A 16164-nucleotide genomic window follows, 5' to 3' on the forward strand; every position below is an offset into this window, starting at 1 on the left:
TAAAACAAAAATAATTCGATGAATAAAAATATGGAACATAAATTAATGATTTTATTAACAAGTAATATTATCGATGCGGATGTTTTTTTAAACTAAGACTGATGCACGACAAACATAAATTAAAAAATTAAGTAGCTATATACAATCTTAGATAGTTAATGGTAGCGATATAATATGTGTTAGATATTTGACATTTTACCACTTATTACATGAGTAGGTCTCTTGTGAGACGTTTATCTGTTAGACGAGTCAACCCTACCGATATTCACAATAAAAAATGATATTCTTAGCATAAAAATTAATATTTTTTCATAGATGACTCAAATAAAAGATCTGTCTCACTAAATAGGACATATAAGAGCGTCTCGTAAAAGTTTTTACCATATATCAATGTTAATACTTTTAATAAGACATGAGAGATGAAATAAACTACATAATATATTGAATTCTAAATTCGATTTTTTTAAAAAAAAAATTAAAGTTTTACTCTTAAATTTAGAATAGTTATGTATTATTTACTCTATTTATTTGTTTGAAACAACTAAAGCTATATTTTAAATTTAAAACTTTTACCTTTAAGTTAATTTAAACTGAAAAAGCTTTAAACTTTGCTCTAATGCTTATACTAATCACACGTTTTTCAGAACTTGCTCTTATCGATGCCATGAACCCACTAACTAACTTGTCCACTTTGTTTTTCACACAAGACCAAAACTCGAGTTCAACTTTCAAGCTATGAAGTCAATCTTGATGCACCAAAATTGAAACCATTTGAGTTGCTCTCGAGTTTAAACTCAAACTTGGAATCAAGTTGTTTTACATTCAAACTCGATCAGAGTACTATTGTAAGTCAATTTAGCTCACTTATGTTTGGTGGTACGGGATGGCAACGGGATGGGGTTGGGGCGGGTTTACCGTCCTTATCTTCGTCTCTCATTGTATTCCTCATCTCCGAACCCAAACTCACGATGATCAAATTTCTATCATTGTTTCAAAAGTAATAGTGGGAGGGATGGAAAGACGGGTTTGGAGAATCTTGGAACTCTAACTTATTATTACTACTATTATTATTGATATTATCAATAAGATGGGTTAAGAGATGAAGTTAGTATCTACGTACTTCCTCGAACTATTTTGATAATTAAAAAAATTCATCGAACCCAAAAAATAGATTCAAACATCTCTCGTTTCGGGCTTATCCGCTAGGAAAATTATCATCTCTACTTGGTGGTTATAAATTTTTGCATAAAAATGTTTAGAATAAATTTTAAATTAGATTACCATTTGACACCAAAATGGATTAGGAATAATAGCACGAAGCGCTTACCATTATACCAAAATTTATAATTGTTAGTCAATGTGCAACTTTATTTTTTTACATTTGTGGCAGCGCGATGTGCACCTATTTGGGTGTTAATTGTTCTAATTATTAAGTCCATGAGTCCGAAGAAGTTTGTATCTATCTGCTGGTGATGTCTCATTTCCTTTAGAGATCAATATTATCAAATGGTTGAATTGATGACTTGGGATAAGACTCTGGAGCCTCAAGTTTTGTTTGGGTTAACTTATTTAAAGATTATTCCCACTTAGCATTTGTTTTAAAGGTACTTGAATCTCGTGTTCCAGGTATAGAGTCATGTACTCGAAAAACTCTTATTTTGATAAGGCAATGGTTTCTCAAGAGTCTGGATGATAAACTTTTGTATTACATATAACAGTTGAATATAAGTCTATTAACATCATGTGATTTGATTAGATATTATGTTTTTATCAACTTGTTGTAGTCTATCAGCAACTTATGTATTTAGGACAAGCTTACCGAACTCTTTTTAAAATATTTCAAGTTGTGCCCTTAAATGCATGTACATTTTCATGTTAACATTGATATCAATGTCATTAATCTTTTATTAGAAAATCTGGAAAAAAAAATGTTTTCATAAGATTTAATAATAGCAATATAAAAAATAAATTTTGATTTAAAGTTTGCTATCTTAACAATCTAATCTTCTCTCGTTTAGATTCGATTTTATTTTTTAAGAAAGTTTTAACATGTGTATTATCAATTATCAATTTTCAACGTAAATTTCTTAACAAGTAAAAACAATGTTCATTTTTCAAAAATATTTTTTACTGCATAGAATTTTTTTTCGTTGACGTGCATCGTATGGCCTCTGACTCGGAGAATCGTCAGTTACAGTATCTGCATGGCTCTTCTCCTTCCCGTGTGAGCTTTGTAAGAACTACTACTCACCAATGGTCAATGTCATCTGTATATAATATCAAGCTATCTTCATCTTGTGGTATAATCATTTTTGGAAGTATTTTAGAAATCTCTTTCCATGGATTAAGACATATAATGTGTTATTCTTTATTTAGTAATTGATTGAAAACTTTCCTTGGTTTTTGATTCTTAATAAACATTTCAACAAATTAACAAATCATTATAAACTTTGAAGTTGGATTTTGTCTTCGAATCTTTCTGAAAACCTCCGCATTTTTTCCACATGTTCTTACATAATTATTCATAACTTTTCGATTTTTACTCAAGGAAATTAAATTTTCCTTTTAACGACGGTTGCATACTTTTCAGATAAGATTAGTCTTTAATATGTACAAACTTTAGAAAAAATATCTAAATATTTAACATGTTCGTCTGTATTTTTAAATGCAATTAAGATATAATAAAAATAGACAAACATAAAATCAATATAATTTTTGAATAAATTATCCATTTTATTTGAAATATTTAAAGTGCATCGGCAAATCTTATTTGTAATACTGTTCAAATATAATGACCTTGTGAAATAGAAAAACTATAAATTTCTTATTTTATTCTATCATTTGGATTTGATGAAATTCGGACTTACAATCAAACTTAGACAACATATAAATGTTTTTATTTTAAAAAAAAATCCCAAAAATTTAGGTCTCACACATTTTCTTTTAAAAAAAAAAAAAATCTTACATAAGAAGGATTATGTTTTCGTGAGCATTTCATGAATGCATCGTTAAAATTTAAACTAATTAAATGAGCATGAAAAAAACAAAAATAAGTACTAAGCGACATTGAAATTTGAACCTATGTTAGATATTACAGAACATCATTAAAATAAGGAAAAAATGGTGACTCAAAAAACCTGACATAACCAAACCAATACAATGTAATGAGAGAAAAGACACAAGGTGAATACATAGATAGAGGCATAGAGCAGTACATAGAAGGAAAAAAGGGAAGATAAAGATGCAAGAACTTATTCCACAGCTGATACTAAGCATATACATGCGGAGTCCGGTTGCAGAAGAATCACACTTCATGTGCAATCTCAGAAGTTTACACCATTCCTGCATAGCTCGGGGAGACGTCTAATGAAATGATGTTTTCTCGGAAGAACTCGATCCCCGGATCTGACCAAATGGGCAGACAAGAAACAAAGTGAATAACGTCAGCACAATTTGTTAGAGGGTGCAATTAGCACTTATGCAGTGTTTACTCTTGAGGACCACAGGTAGGAACCATGATTGCATTGTTCTTCGTTATATATACATGCATTTAAAATCGCATTAAAATCGTTGGCCTTGTTCCAAGTGATACTTAAGCATAATTCTTAAAGGTGTGCAGATTATATTCGATCATGTGGAGATAAATCTTGCAAAGAAAAAATATTATCGAAATCGATAGTCTATCCGGTGACCACCAATGCAGGCTGCAGGTGCAATTACCAGGATATAGAGGGGAATTTATCCATTATGTGACCACAACTATTTGAACTGAAACATGTGCAATGACTAGGAATAAAGGGCGTGGGTATCCAAAGTACCAGATGATAAATTTCTATTGACGAGGCTCTACCAAGATGTAGAGTGGTTTTCCATCCAATCTGCGCCGCCCCTGTACAGCGATGAAACAATGAATTTCTGCCATGAATCAAAGCGCTCGTGACACCATAATAATGAGACTGATTAGAAATTGAGATGGAACGATTTGGCAGATTTGGATTTCAAACATTTCAGACTAATCCATTCGAATTCAATATTAAGTTATTTTTTGAACCATGCACATCAACTAAATCAAGGCATTTCAAATCCTGAATGATTGTTCATTTCAAATATGTTAATCCAAATTTCTTGCTGAGATGAAATATCCATCCAAACGTAGCTTTAAAAGGATCGTCCACAAGATCATTAATACCTGCATCTTCTTGGTAATGCAAGAAGTACCCACCATGCTATCAAACTAAACCAATAAAACATGGGCAAAAAATGTTGGCTTGTTTCACATATATAACAATCTGACAGAAAACAGGATAAATATTACAGATAATCAACTGCACAATGAGAAGAATTCACAGGCAATACATTTTTTTTAATCACCTTGGCCTCGGGTAGTCCGATAACACATGCACACTCGACTACCTCGGCCCCAACACGTTCTGGGCAACCAAAGAGCATGAATGTGGATCAATATAAAACATAAATCGAAGCCACAACAATTTATATTGAAATACCACTTCAGGGCCACACCTAATAGCCTTATGGCCGCCGATAGAGTCCCGCCTGTGGCCACCAAATCGTCGATTACCAACACACGGTCGCCTCGTTGAACAGCACCCAAATGCATTTCCAAACAATCATTGCCATACTCGAGCTCGTACGCTTCCGTAATGACTTCACCTGGATAATACTGAACGTTAATTTCTCAAGTAGACTCGGTAATATCTGAGGCATTGCAAGATTTCTGTGAAGAAACATATTTGGGTATGGTGTGGCAGTGTAAATTGCGAAATTCACCAAGGTTGAGCTTGAATAGATGGATTTGATTTGATTTGATTTCGGGGAAGGAACTTGACATGGAGTGGATTTAAATTTTGTTCATCTAAGCAAGACAAGTAATTTGAAATTCTCAAATCCAAGCACAGACAAAAATACTGCGGCATAAGCGTAAGTGTGTAATGTGACAAGATTTTTAAGCTGGTGGTGGAAGTTTATGTAACACCCCATGCCCACTATTTGGGGTTCGTGCAAGCGAAATTGTGCTGGCAAATGCTTCGTATCTGTGCTCCTTTACGAGAATGATTACCCTCATGAATCCAATCATTCTAGTTTACCTGGTAGCTTCCCTGGTTTACGCAGGGGAATGAACTTGGCGCCGATTGCCAACGCAATTGCAGGAGCAAAAATGAATCCTCTGGCTTCGACTCCTACAACATAATTCAACAACACAAATTTGACTTCTTTGATTATCTGGGAATTCCAAAAGTTTTGGAGCAGATGAAATTTCAGCAAGGCTGAAATTTTACCAGCAACAACGGAGATTCCCATGTCTCTGTATCTGTCAACAAATATGTCAACAACATCCTTGAAGGCCTTGTGGTTAGACACAAGCGTCGTGATGTCTTGAAACATAATCCCTGCAAAAACCCATACAAAATTTAAGACCAAAACAGGACAAAAACACGTATCAGAATCACAAGAATGTGAATTTCTCCAGAAACAATTCCCTCACAAGAACAATATACAGCCAATAATCAACACAGAGGGCCAAAAATCACAAGTAAATAAGAAAGATTTTTCTCATTTGAGCAGGAGAAAAGACCTGGTTTTGGGAAGTTGGGTACGACTCTAATGGCATCAGAAATGGCCTTCAATCTTGGGTCACCCCTTAAACCATTCTCTGCGGCGAACATCCTTCTTTCCAGAGACCCTTTTTCCTTTTTCTCTTTATTTTCTGTTCTCTTCTTGCCTTTATTCGAGAGCCTTTTCTCTCCTAAAATCACGTTTCAGTTCCCTTTCAAAGTGGGGAGAGTGGGAAAGTGAATAACAGATGCAAACGATCTCTGAGGTAGAGAGAAGCTAAACTGAGAAAGATCCATTTGCATGGTGGCTTTATTTTATAATAATAGAAGCCAAGCTGGAAAATAAATTATGATTTTAAACGTAATAAAATTGAATAGTACAATCTAAAATAGTTTTTATACATTAAAATAATTTATATTTTAAATTTACTTGTTTATTAAAAATTTACTATGAAATCTAATTAGATAATAAATATAAAATAGACTTACAAAATCTTAAATTTGATATCAATTCACAATTTAGTAACTATATTGATTTGATTCATATTATTTAAAAAAGACAAAATGTTAATTTTAGTCTTTATTTATTGGTGTGTGATATTTTTAGTCTTGTATGTTTTGTTAAATAAATTATAGTCATGTAACTATATATATATTTTTTATATCAATTTTAGTATTTCTTTCAAAATCATGTATTTATATTACTAATATTATTGTTAAATTTTTGTAAGTGTGGTTAAAAAAATTTCTCGAGATATGCACGTGTCTTTAAAAATATAATTATAAATTTTAACAATTATATTAGTAATTTAGTTACATAATTTTGACGAAAATGGCTAAAATTGAAAAAAAAACATAGTTATACCATATGTTTATAACATAGTTATTCATCCCTAGCTAATTTTGATAATATCATTATTATTAGTTTATATCATATGATTTATTATTATTATTATTATTATTATTATTATTATTATCAATATAATAAATTTTTATTTAAATAATAATATTTATCAAAATAAACAAAGTGATTTTTATACCCTCAAATAAAATTGAAAATTCCGGCCGCTAACGCCCATTTATTATACCATTTTTAAAAAATTATTCAATATTTTAGTAAAAATTATCATTTTATGCATTGTTTATTTTTTTAAAAAAAAATTAACAATGCCTTCATAGTATCGAAAATTTAAAAAAAAAATCTACTTTTTTAAGAAAAAACTAATATATATATATATATATAAAGATCTACACATTACTTAAAGACTATGTTTGGTAGTCACGATAAGGAAATGATTATTAAATAATCATCTCTTATCTCGCGTTTGGTTCATTTTTTATTTAGCAAGCAGACCCTTGATTATGATTGAAAGCCCGCACTATTCATGTTATTTGTGTGATTAAAAATCTCTCATCAAATGTGCGATAATGTATAATTTTTGAATATTGATCATGATAAGATTGTATATTGACCATAATATCCTTGAATTGTCTTGTTCAATATAATAAGAAAATTAAAATTAGTGAAAATTTAATAATTAATATAATATTTAAATTTTTATTAAATTTTTTATAAATTAATTTCATATATTTTTATTATTTTAAATTATTTTAAGGAAAATAAATTGTAATGCAAATCTATCTTAAATTAATTTTTTATAAATTTTTAATCTTGTTAATTAATTCTTTTACGAAAATATATTTATTAAATTCTAATTTATTTTGTTTATTGATTTAAATTAATTTTAATAAATTTAAATTATAATTATAAATATCTATCAAATTATTTTAAGAATATTTATAATTATTTAAAAAAACAATAATATTGTAATTATTATTAAACTTTATTTAACATTAACATTCAAAATATTATTGTTATTTTAAATATTAAAGTAAATGCATATTTACAAATTTATTTCTAATAAATATATTTAAATTAATTTTAATAAATTTAAATTATAATTATAAATATTTAATGATATATCCAATTATTTTAAGAATATATATTTAATTAGCACTTAGGGCATTTTGGTCATTACAATAAAATTTACAAAATTAATCCATCATTTTAAAATCATACAAAATACCATGTTATTTATCACACCATACTATCAATCAATATCTCTCATTTTTTAATCATGCTAATTATTAGTCATTTACTTATCACATCTCACGAATTTTTATCTGTGAGACGGGTCAACCCTATCGATATTTACAATAAAAAGTAATACTCTTAGCATAAAAAGTAATATTTTTTCATGGAAAATCCAAATAAAATATCTATCTCAAAAAATACGATATGTGACACCATCTCACATAAGTTTTTGCCAATGATAAAAATGGTAAACTAAAATTCAATCTTCATGTAATTGGGAGGTATTTTGAGTGATCACCACGTATATATAGGTGAAAAAGTAAAAAAATAAATAAAAAAAATAAAGATGCAAAAAATGTGTAAATGAGCATCTAGACTTTATCTTTTTAGATAATAAAAAAATTTCGTTTTATTAATTCGATTTTAAAAAATAAGTAAGATGAAAATGTATATCAACAACATATAAAAAATTAAAATCTTCCAAACTTGTGATGCATTAGCATAAATCTTTCTTATTATTTATTAGAGAAAAGACTTATATTCGATCTAAGTGATAAAAATCTCGTCTCGAATGTGATAAAAAAAAGAAAAAACATATCAGTTTATATGTTGTTACCTAATTTTTTTTTTTCAAAAAACAAGCTCGATACATCTGAAAAATAAAAAAAATTTATATCGTAGTGCATAAGTATAAACCTCTCTTAATAGAGAAGATATTTAGGTTCGATTCAAATGATATCGAAAAAACATCGTCTTGAATGTAATTTATAAAAAAAGAAAAGAAAAGAAAAAGAAGCATATCAATTTATACATTTATGACCTAAAAATTTAATGTGTGGTGTCAAAGAACGTGACACTTGATTGAACAAAACACAAGGTACAATAAATATGAAATGCATGCCTTTTCCAATACCATATATTATCATCACGACTCTTTTTATTTAAGATCATCTTATCCACTTGCTTTGCTTGCACCATCCATTATATTATATTGCTTCATTTATTGGTTCACATTATTTTATTTTTAATACACATATATTCATATATATACACATATATACATATATATATATATATATATAAATATTTATATATTGTTGCGTTGAAAAATATAAGCAATCTTGATTTTGATGATAATGAATATTTTTATTGTGTTTCTAATATATTTATTCAAGTGCTAAGTTGCTATCTTAAGTTGGAGGCTAAAACTCGAAATCAACCAAACTGAAAATCTGGCGAGCTACAGTGTTTTGATGATACCTCACAGCTCGATGATGAAATGACAAGCAGCCAAAATGAATTAATAGAAAACTCGATTATACACATGTCATATTTCATAACAGCTTAGTTCGAAACTTATATAGGCAAAATATTAGTCGTAAGATCGAGCTAACGGAAACGGAAACATCAATCAACGCATTATGACCAGTTCTTGTATTTTGGTCATATTTCTTAACTCGATTATTCAAATTGAACGATTCAGTATACGTTACAAATATAAGATAAAGATCTACAAATAATCTTCACAACTCAAATTCTAAATCATAAAAGAAGAAGCTGATAAAACATGATGAAATTGTTGGTTCTGCACTGAATCAATAACATGTTTCAGATTGTTAATTGTATGATCTGTCAAACATATCTATCTCATAAGAACTTGGAATCGAATGATTCTTGATTATATGGAAAACTAAGAAAAAATGTACAAGTTTCATGTTTATAACATTGCTCGCAAATCAATGAATTAAAAGTTATAATCAAAAGTCCAAAACCACTAGATTTGATCGGCTTGACTTGGTTTAGCTCAAGCCAGGCCAAATAGATCGGCCAGGTCGGACCAACATGGTCTGATGGCAGAACATATCAGACCCAAGCTGATCTGATGGAATATCATTTTAGACCATCAACTGCCTAGTTTCACAAAATAGCCAAAAATAAGAATTTGACATTTTCAATGTCAGAATCCGTACACAACATTTTCCAAAAGGTCATATATTGTATCTAACTTGATACCCTATAAATGGGCCCATTAGGGTTAGGCCCAAACCAGACGTGGGCGCATGTACTTTCCTATAAATATCAGGTTTGAGTGTTCAATTGAAATATTCACTATATTATTTTTCAGCAGCATCCCTAGCTGCTCTTCATTCATATCCTCAGTCTCTGACTTGAGCATCGGAGGGGCTACGTCAGGATACCCTCCTGGCCCCTTTCTAACGATCTTATTCGTGATTTCAGGCTCATGACAATTACAAAACCTGCGTCTGGACTAGTGACACTTACTGGAATCGGATCCTAAATTTCTCGTGAATATCATAACTCATGTATCATTATTGAAGGCCATAGATATAACATATCAAATATCAAATACAAGTTTTGAAATGGGATTCAAAACATATACCTACAAGAAGAATCAGCTAGAATGAGAGCAATCTCAAGTGTTATGATACATTTGATACACACACACACTGTAAAATTCTTCACTCACACGTATATATGATAGTTGAGCTTCAAAATTTAGTTGAATGAGTCTTCACACAAAGGCCTTGAAGACTGTGTCATTGCATGAGAGACATTAAATATTGTGTAGACTCAAGACTGTGAGGTTGCAGTCGATGATCAAGTGTGCTAGGAGTTTCAATTAGGCAATAGATAAGCATAACTTGAAATGAGTTTGTATAACTCAAAGTATTCTGGTCGATCATTTCTAGGTGAAATAAGGAGTTACATATGAGTTGTTAATATCTGAACATCCATAAACAAATTCGTGTCTATCTATTATCACATTTAATTATTGTCACTGTTTTTAATATGCACTGTCGAAATATTTTATGTGCTTTTCAAATACTTAAAATATTGCATATCAAGTGTTTGATAAAAAAATGTCAACAAAACATTTTTGCACATTCAACTTGCATATCTTTTAAATACTTTTCAAAATCTTTAATCATTTTTTATGAAAGATTATTTTGAGTATCTTCCGTTTGGTTTGAAAAACAAACTCGATTTAATTTACCGGTGTTTAATATTTCAATATCCGAATTATTGTAGCTCAACTATTATCCTCCAATCGATCATATCACACGCACACACACAAATATATAACAAAAAAACTCTTATTAGATCGTCTCAAGATTAATTTTTTGAAACGGATCACCAACCGACTCATGAAAAAATATTATTTTTATATCGAAAAATATTAATTTTTACTGCATATATGGACCGCGTCGATCGATCTCACGAAAAACCTTTTTTATTTTTAAACAATAGAGGTTGGAGATTTATCTAAATCTAACATAATTAACTAAATATCTCACCCAAACGATTAAAATTTGAATCCGAAGAGCTCATAGGTCTTGGAGACAACTTTTACCGATAGAATAACATGATAAAAATATTTAATCTCACTTACGTGCCTTATCGCATTACTCGATTGTTTTCCTTTTGTTTAAAAGGAAAAATTGGCGCATAGAGAAGCTGCGATTTCGAAGATATAAATATCAAATTCGTAGATAATTGGAATCTTGCGAGTGAATATTAAATAAATTATCTCCACTTGTTTGCTTGGGATTAGCATACCCTTAAATATTATTATCCACTTGGATAATAAATTAAGAGTACACAAATTCTACAATTGTTTCGACACTTTACTATGTTTATGTACCCGTGGTCAGGAGAACAATTTCAATCCATTTTTCAAAAGAATAATATTTTACAATATCCTTAAGGTTTGGCAAATAATGCGAACGAGTCAAATCGCGCGGTCTGATCTAAACTTAACTCGAGCCCTATTACTTCAAGCATCATTTCAGTTAGAGTTTTTTTTGTGTTGTGTTCTGAGTTATAAACTTTTTAATCATTGATTTATACTTGTTATAAGCATAGGCTTTCGATTCCCCGATCGAGCTCGTGAATCGAAATGTCTTGTTGAATTACTAGAGCTCGACTCGAATAGACATGAATATCCCACCCTAGATTGAGTACTTGTTATGAAGGTGTGAACAAAATTTTAAAGAGTAGGTCTCTTGTGAGACGGTTTCGTGAATCTTTATCTGTGAGACGAGTCAACCCTACTGATATTCACAATAAAAAATAATATTTAAGCATAAAAATTATTATTTTTTTCATGAATGACCCAAATAAGAGATTCGTCTCACAAAATACAACTCCTGAGATCGTCTCACACAAATTTTTGTCAATTTTAATAATAATTAATGTCTATACGATATGATGATGTACTTACCAAAATCAACCATTTTTAAAATACTCCCGCTACCATATTTTAGCTTTTAGTATCCTATTATAGTAGCTTTTTTCAAGAACTTGTATCAAAACACACACACACACACACACATATATATATATATATATATATATATTATAATATGGCACAACACTGTTTAAGCGCACGCGTGGTGTACTGTCAAGCATGATGATACCCTAATTATTATTAAATCAGGAGGGGGCCCTATTTTCCTACTTATCCTAAATTTCCAAGATTTCTTCACATCACATTGTCCATCATATATATATATATATATATATAGGTATATATATATAAGTATTATGATTATGTTCACATATTAAAGTCAAACAAAGAATGACTAAGATCCATAAGGTTTCATGAGTTAAAAAGGAAAACAAATAAGCACGACATCATATTTTTTTGGATTTCTCATTTGTTTTGTCTTAGTGCAAATGATGAGCCAAAGATTCGGTAATATCACATATAATTGTTATAAAAAGTTTTGGTATCTAGGGAAAGGATTACATTTTTGTTATATGCATATACGATATAATAATTACAAAAACAGTCAAATTTTCAGCGAAAATGTCACTACATATTTGAATTATTGCTGTTTCTTACGTCTGTGTTTCACGTGGTTATCTTCGTGTTGACATGTCACTATTCGTCTTTCTTGGAAGAAAAAGCCTCTGGTTTGGATACATCTCACTAGGCTCTTATTCCTCATCATTTTCACAACCCGATCTGGTGAAATTGTTCACGCATCTCGCATCCATTTTTACCCGGTCGTATCACCGTTTCTTATGTTATTTGGAATCGATTAATAAATTCTGGTAAATTTATTTTGAAAATTGTTCAATATCACAATTCAAAAACCCCATTTCCATTGGATCGAGTGGTCGATTGAGTTTTCGGCATGGATGGATACACAACCTTGGATTACAAGTTGGACTAGCGATTCCAAAGAGGTGAAACTAATGATATGGTTGCATGTGATGATTTGATGTGATTGGATTTGATTTTTTCGTATAAATTAATTAATATGCATATTCTATTTATCAATGTAAACAGAGTTTTGTTTGCAAGTGTACACATCTTCTACAACATTGCAAGTGACTAGTAGCTCTGCATAAGTTCCAAGACTCGAGTTTTAGATCATTCGATTATGTGATAGATTCGTCCGAGAAAATGTTGATAGAATGAACCAAACTCCTGATCATTGATCAACCAAGTTTGAAAAGTCAGACATTTCGAGTTTCTAGATATGAAATTGGAAATCTACGAGACCTGAAAATTTCTTGTAGTGTTCAAGTTTATCTATGGTACTTTCTGCGAGAACCCGAAATTCCTGCAGTTAGCATTTTGCAGCAGCTAGCAATATCAGCAGCAATGCAAGAATTTCAGCAGAAGCTAACAAAATTTCAGCAGCTATTAATACTTCAGAAGCTGGTATTTTTCCAGCAGACATGCATTTTTCAACAGACAGAATCCAGCAGCAGAAGAGTTCAGTAGCGAGATTCCAGCAGATAACTACTGATTTTGCTTATGACTTGTAACTGAAGCATTTATCATGGATTAAAGGCTGTAATGACACATAATGACATATTATGGCCATTTATTTGGGAGGCTAACAGTCAGAAATTTGCCTATAAATAACACCCTCAAATATCTGAATTGGTGTTACACAAATATTGAGAATCACTTAAAAAATTCGAGTTAAGAGAGCACATTTGTTCAAGCAGAAAAATACAGTAGCGAGAACAACAGATTTCAGACTTCAACCGAAACTCCTAGCAAAATTACGGTAAGTGGGCTTATGTATAAATATCTTGAATCCAGTTTGAATGTTTATGTTTTAAAGCAAAGTTTCTGTATGTTCGATTTATGATATCCGATTTTTGAAGCACTGAAACTTAGTGAACTAATGGTAGGAATATATATTCTGAACATTACTGATTACTAACCTAACTCCTTAGAGAAGAGAACATATAGGGGAATGATATCAGTTTAGCCATGAAATTCACGAACGTGCTCAGTGCTTACTTGATAAATTTCTGATTACTGATTACTGAATACTGATTTCTGAATACTGATTTCTGTTCTGAAAATAAGAATTTTTGTATATCATTCGTATTACTGTTTCTGTTTAAAAATGGTTTTGAAAACTGGGAGTTATTCCCTCTCCCGCTTATTGAGTGACAACCATATCACTCACCTACCAAACCCATCTCAGATAAGAACGAGGAAGAATTGTTAGAAGAGGAAGAGCAAACTCAATTCTGGGGTTGGTGAAGAAGACTGTTCTAAATTATGTTTCCGCTTAAAATGATGTTATGTTTGGTTTTACATTTCCGCTGTAAAACATTTGTTCTTCGAGTTGTATCAGACAATGAATATTATGAATAAAAGACGGGTTTCTGAATTTTGTATTTCTGGGGCTTGTTGTTTTCGAATGTAAATTTGAGAGCAACGCCGGTGTCAACCAACCTCCGTCCCGGGGCGTGACACTTTCAGACTGTTTTTTCCTTGGGTGTCTTTTTAACATCATAACATTCTACATGTCTATCTTTTTTGTATCAGATATCATGTTAAAGTAAGAATATACTGGTTTTTTTTCTAACTAATTCGTGAGACGTTTGATTTTTTTCTTTCAAAAATTATTTTATTTGATCCAATATGTTGCGAAATGACATGTATAATAATTTAAGCTGTTATTTTTACAAATTCTTATGTTGCTAATTGATATTTGTCGTAAAAAGGACATGGAAATATGGTCCAGGCTGTTTGATTGCTTTAATTTTGGTAGATACAGTTGTCATGATAAATTCATGATAACAAGACAAATGGGAAAAGGATAATTAGGATTTTCATAATTTCTTGTCTAAATCCAAGAGGTCAATTTAGTACTTGATTTTGGAATCTCTCTTAAATTGTTTTATTACATACCAAACGAATTCGTGAAAATTGTGTTTGATATGATGGACAAAGGTACCATAATACTAACAATCACCCCCTGATTTACATTTGGGTTGGTCAAAAATATATTTCATTTGACCCGTGAAACCCGTGAATTCCGAGTACGTTAATCACTTGACATAAAAGATGAAAAATTAGTTGATTACACGAACTGTTTCATCGAACGTGTGAATCGAGTTTTACTAAATGTTAGAGTTTATAAATCATCATCTTATTCATATATAATATTTATTTCATCATCCATCTCAGAAACTAAACGATGTCATAAATTTTATATTAATCTCGTCTAAATATGTGTATTCTCTAAGGTTGTTATTAACCTTACAACTTAACCATTATTTACAAGAGTAGGTCTCTTATGAGACGGTATCATGAATGTTTATCTATAAGACGGGTCAACCATACCGATATTCACAATAAAAAATAATACTCTTAGCATAAAAAGTAATATTTTTCATGGATGACCCAAATAAGAGATATGTCTCATAAAATACGATCCGTGAGACCGTCTTATACAAATTTTTTTCTATTTACAAAAAGATAATAGTAAAATGAACATATAATTCAATCGAGTATATGTAGATTTTAAAGCTGAGAGATGTATTTAAGATCGCTACAAATCTCATGAAAAATATGTGTAGTCTTCGAAGTTAATTGAATTTTTTATATATATTTATTATAAATATCAAAAGATATGTGTAATTAACTCGATATAAAATGTTATTTTATACTCAAAAGATCATAATTGTCACTTTATTTTATAAAATATCATAATATCACATTCAATCATTTATACCAAAGATTCGATCAATCATTATCTAATTTTGATTTTTTTAACCAATCATAGAAAATCACTATATGATCACTATAGAAAATCACTATATGTGATAAGTATATCATCATTCATCTAATTAAAAATAATAATTTAGAGAGATAAATGAATTGTTAGGTAAATGTGACAAATAATGCAAAATTTAAACTACGTTAAGAATTTAAAATATTATTCCAATCAAACAGAGCAAAATGAGTTACTATAATGCTAAGTTTCTAAGTGAGTTTAACATATCGGTTCGAGTGAATGAAACAACATCACAAGTAATATCAGACATGACACGTAAGATGATTGAAAATAAAAAATACAAGAATTTATTTATTGAAGTTTGAAGACTAAGTTTCTACATACACTAATTTTATATTTCCAGAAAGATTCCACTATAATATTTGATCGGTACCTCCATTTGTACAAATCTACTACAATTTAGTTCACCAACCCT

General features: G+C 30.1%; 1 protein-coding gene across 5 annotated transcripts; it reads right to left on the bottom strand.

Annotated features, from left to right (window-relative positions):
- Positions 1-3121: 3121 nt before the first annotated feature.
- On the bottom strand, positions 3122-5893 carry LOC142520801 (adenine phosphoribosyltransferase 5-like). Of its 5 annotated transcripts, XR_012813992.1 has the most exons (8): positions 5594-5893; positions 5298-5408; positions 5106-5198; positions 4522-4671; positions 4372-4430; positions 4190-4289; positions 3819-3889; positions 3122-3405 (listed from the first exon to the last, which is right to left on the bottom strand). XR_012813992.1 is itself a non-coding variant. In XM_075623935.1 (7 exons), exons 1-6 carry the CDS (start codon positions 5682-5684, stop codon positions 3833-3835), a joined length of 576 nt encoding a protein of 191 aa, XP_075480050.1. In that variant the 5' UTR covers positions 5685-5892; the 3' UTR covers positions 3122-3405; positions 3819-3832. The 5 variants fall into 5 exon arrangements, 4 of the variants coding, with proteins under 4 accessions (XP_075480050.1, XP_075480053.1, XP_075480052.1 ...); XM_075623935.1 differs by lacking the exon at positions 4190-4289 and having other exon boundaries at positions 4357-4430; positions 5594-5892; XM_075623938.1 differs by lacking the exon at positions 4190-4289 and having other exon boundaries at positions 5594-5890.
- Between the last annotated feature and the right edge of the window lie 10271 nt (positions 5894-16164).

This window comes from Primulina tabacum, chromosome 12 (genome assembly GCF_025594145.1).
Source record: "Primulina tabacum isolate GXHZ01 chromosome 12, ASM2559414v2, whole genome shotgun sequence".
Lineage (NCBI taxonomy): Eukaryota > Viridiplantae > Streptophyta > Magnoliopsida > Lamiales > Gesneriaceae > Primulina > Primulina tabacum.

Bases quoted from the DNA above. Each gene is read 5' to 3' on its own strand.
- LOC142520801 (XM_075623935.1), bottom strand. From the start codon at position 5,684: ATGTTCGCCGCAGAGAATGGTTTAAGGGGTGACCCAAGATTGAAGGCC. The intron at 5,409-5,593 runs GTCTTTTCTCCT...GGGTTTTTGCAG, and splicing joins ACCCAACTTCCCAAAACCAG to GGATTATGTTTCAAGACATC. The intron at 4,672-5,105 runs GTAAACTAGAAT...AGTATTATCCAG, and splicing joins TAAACCAGGGAAGCTACCAG to GTGAAGTCATTACGGAAGCG.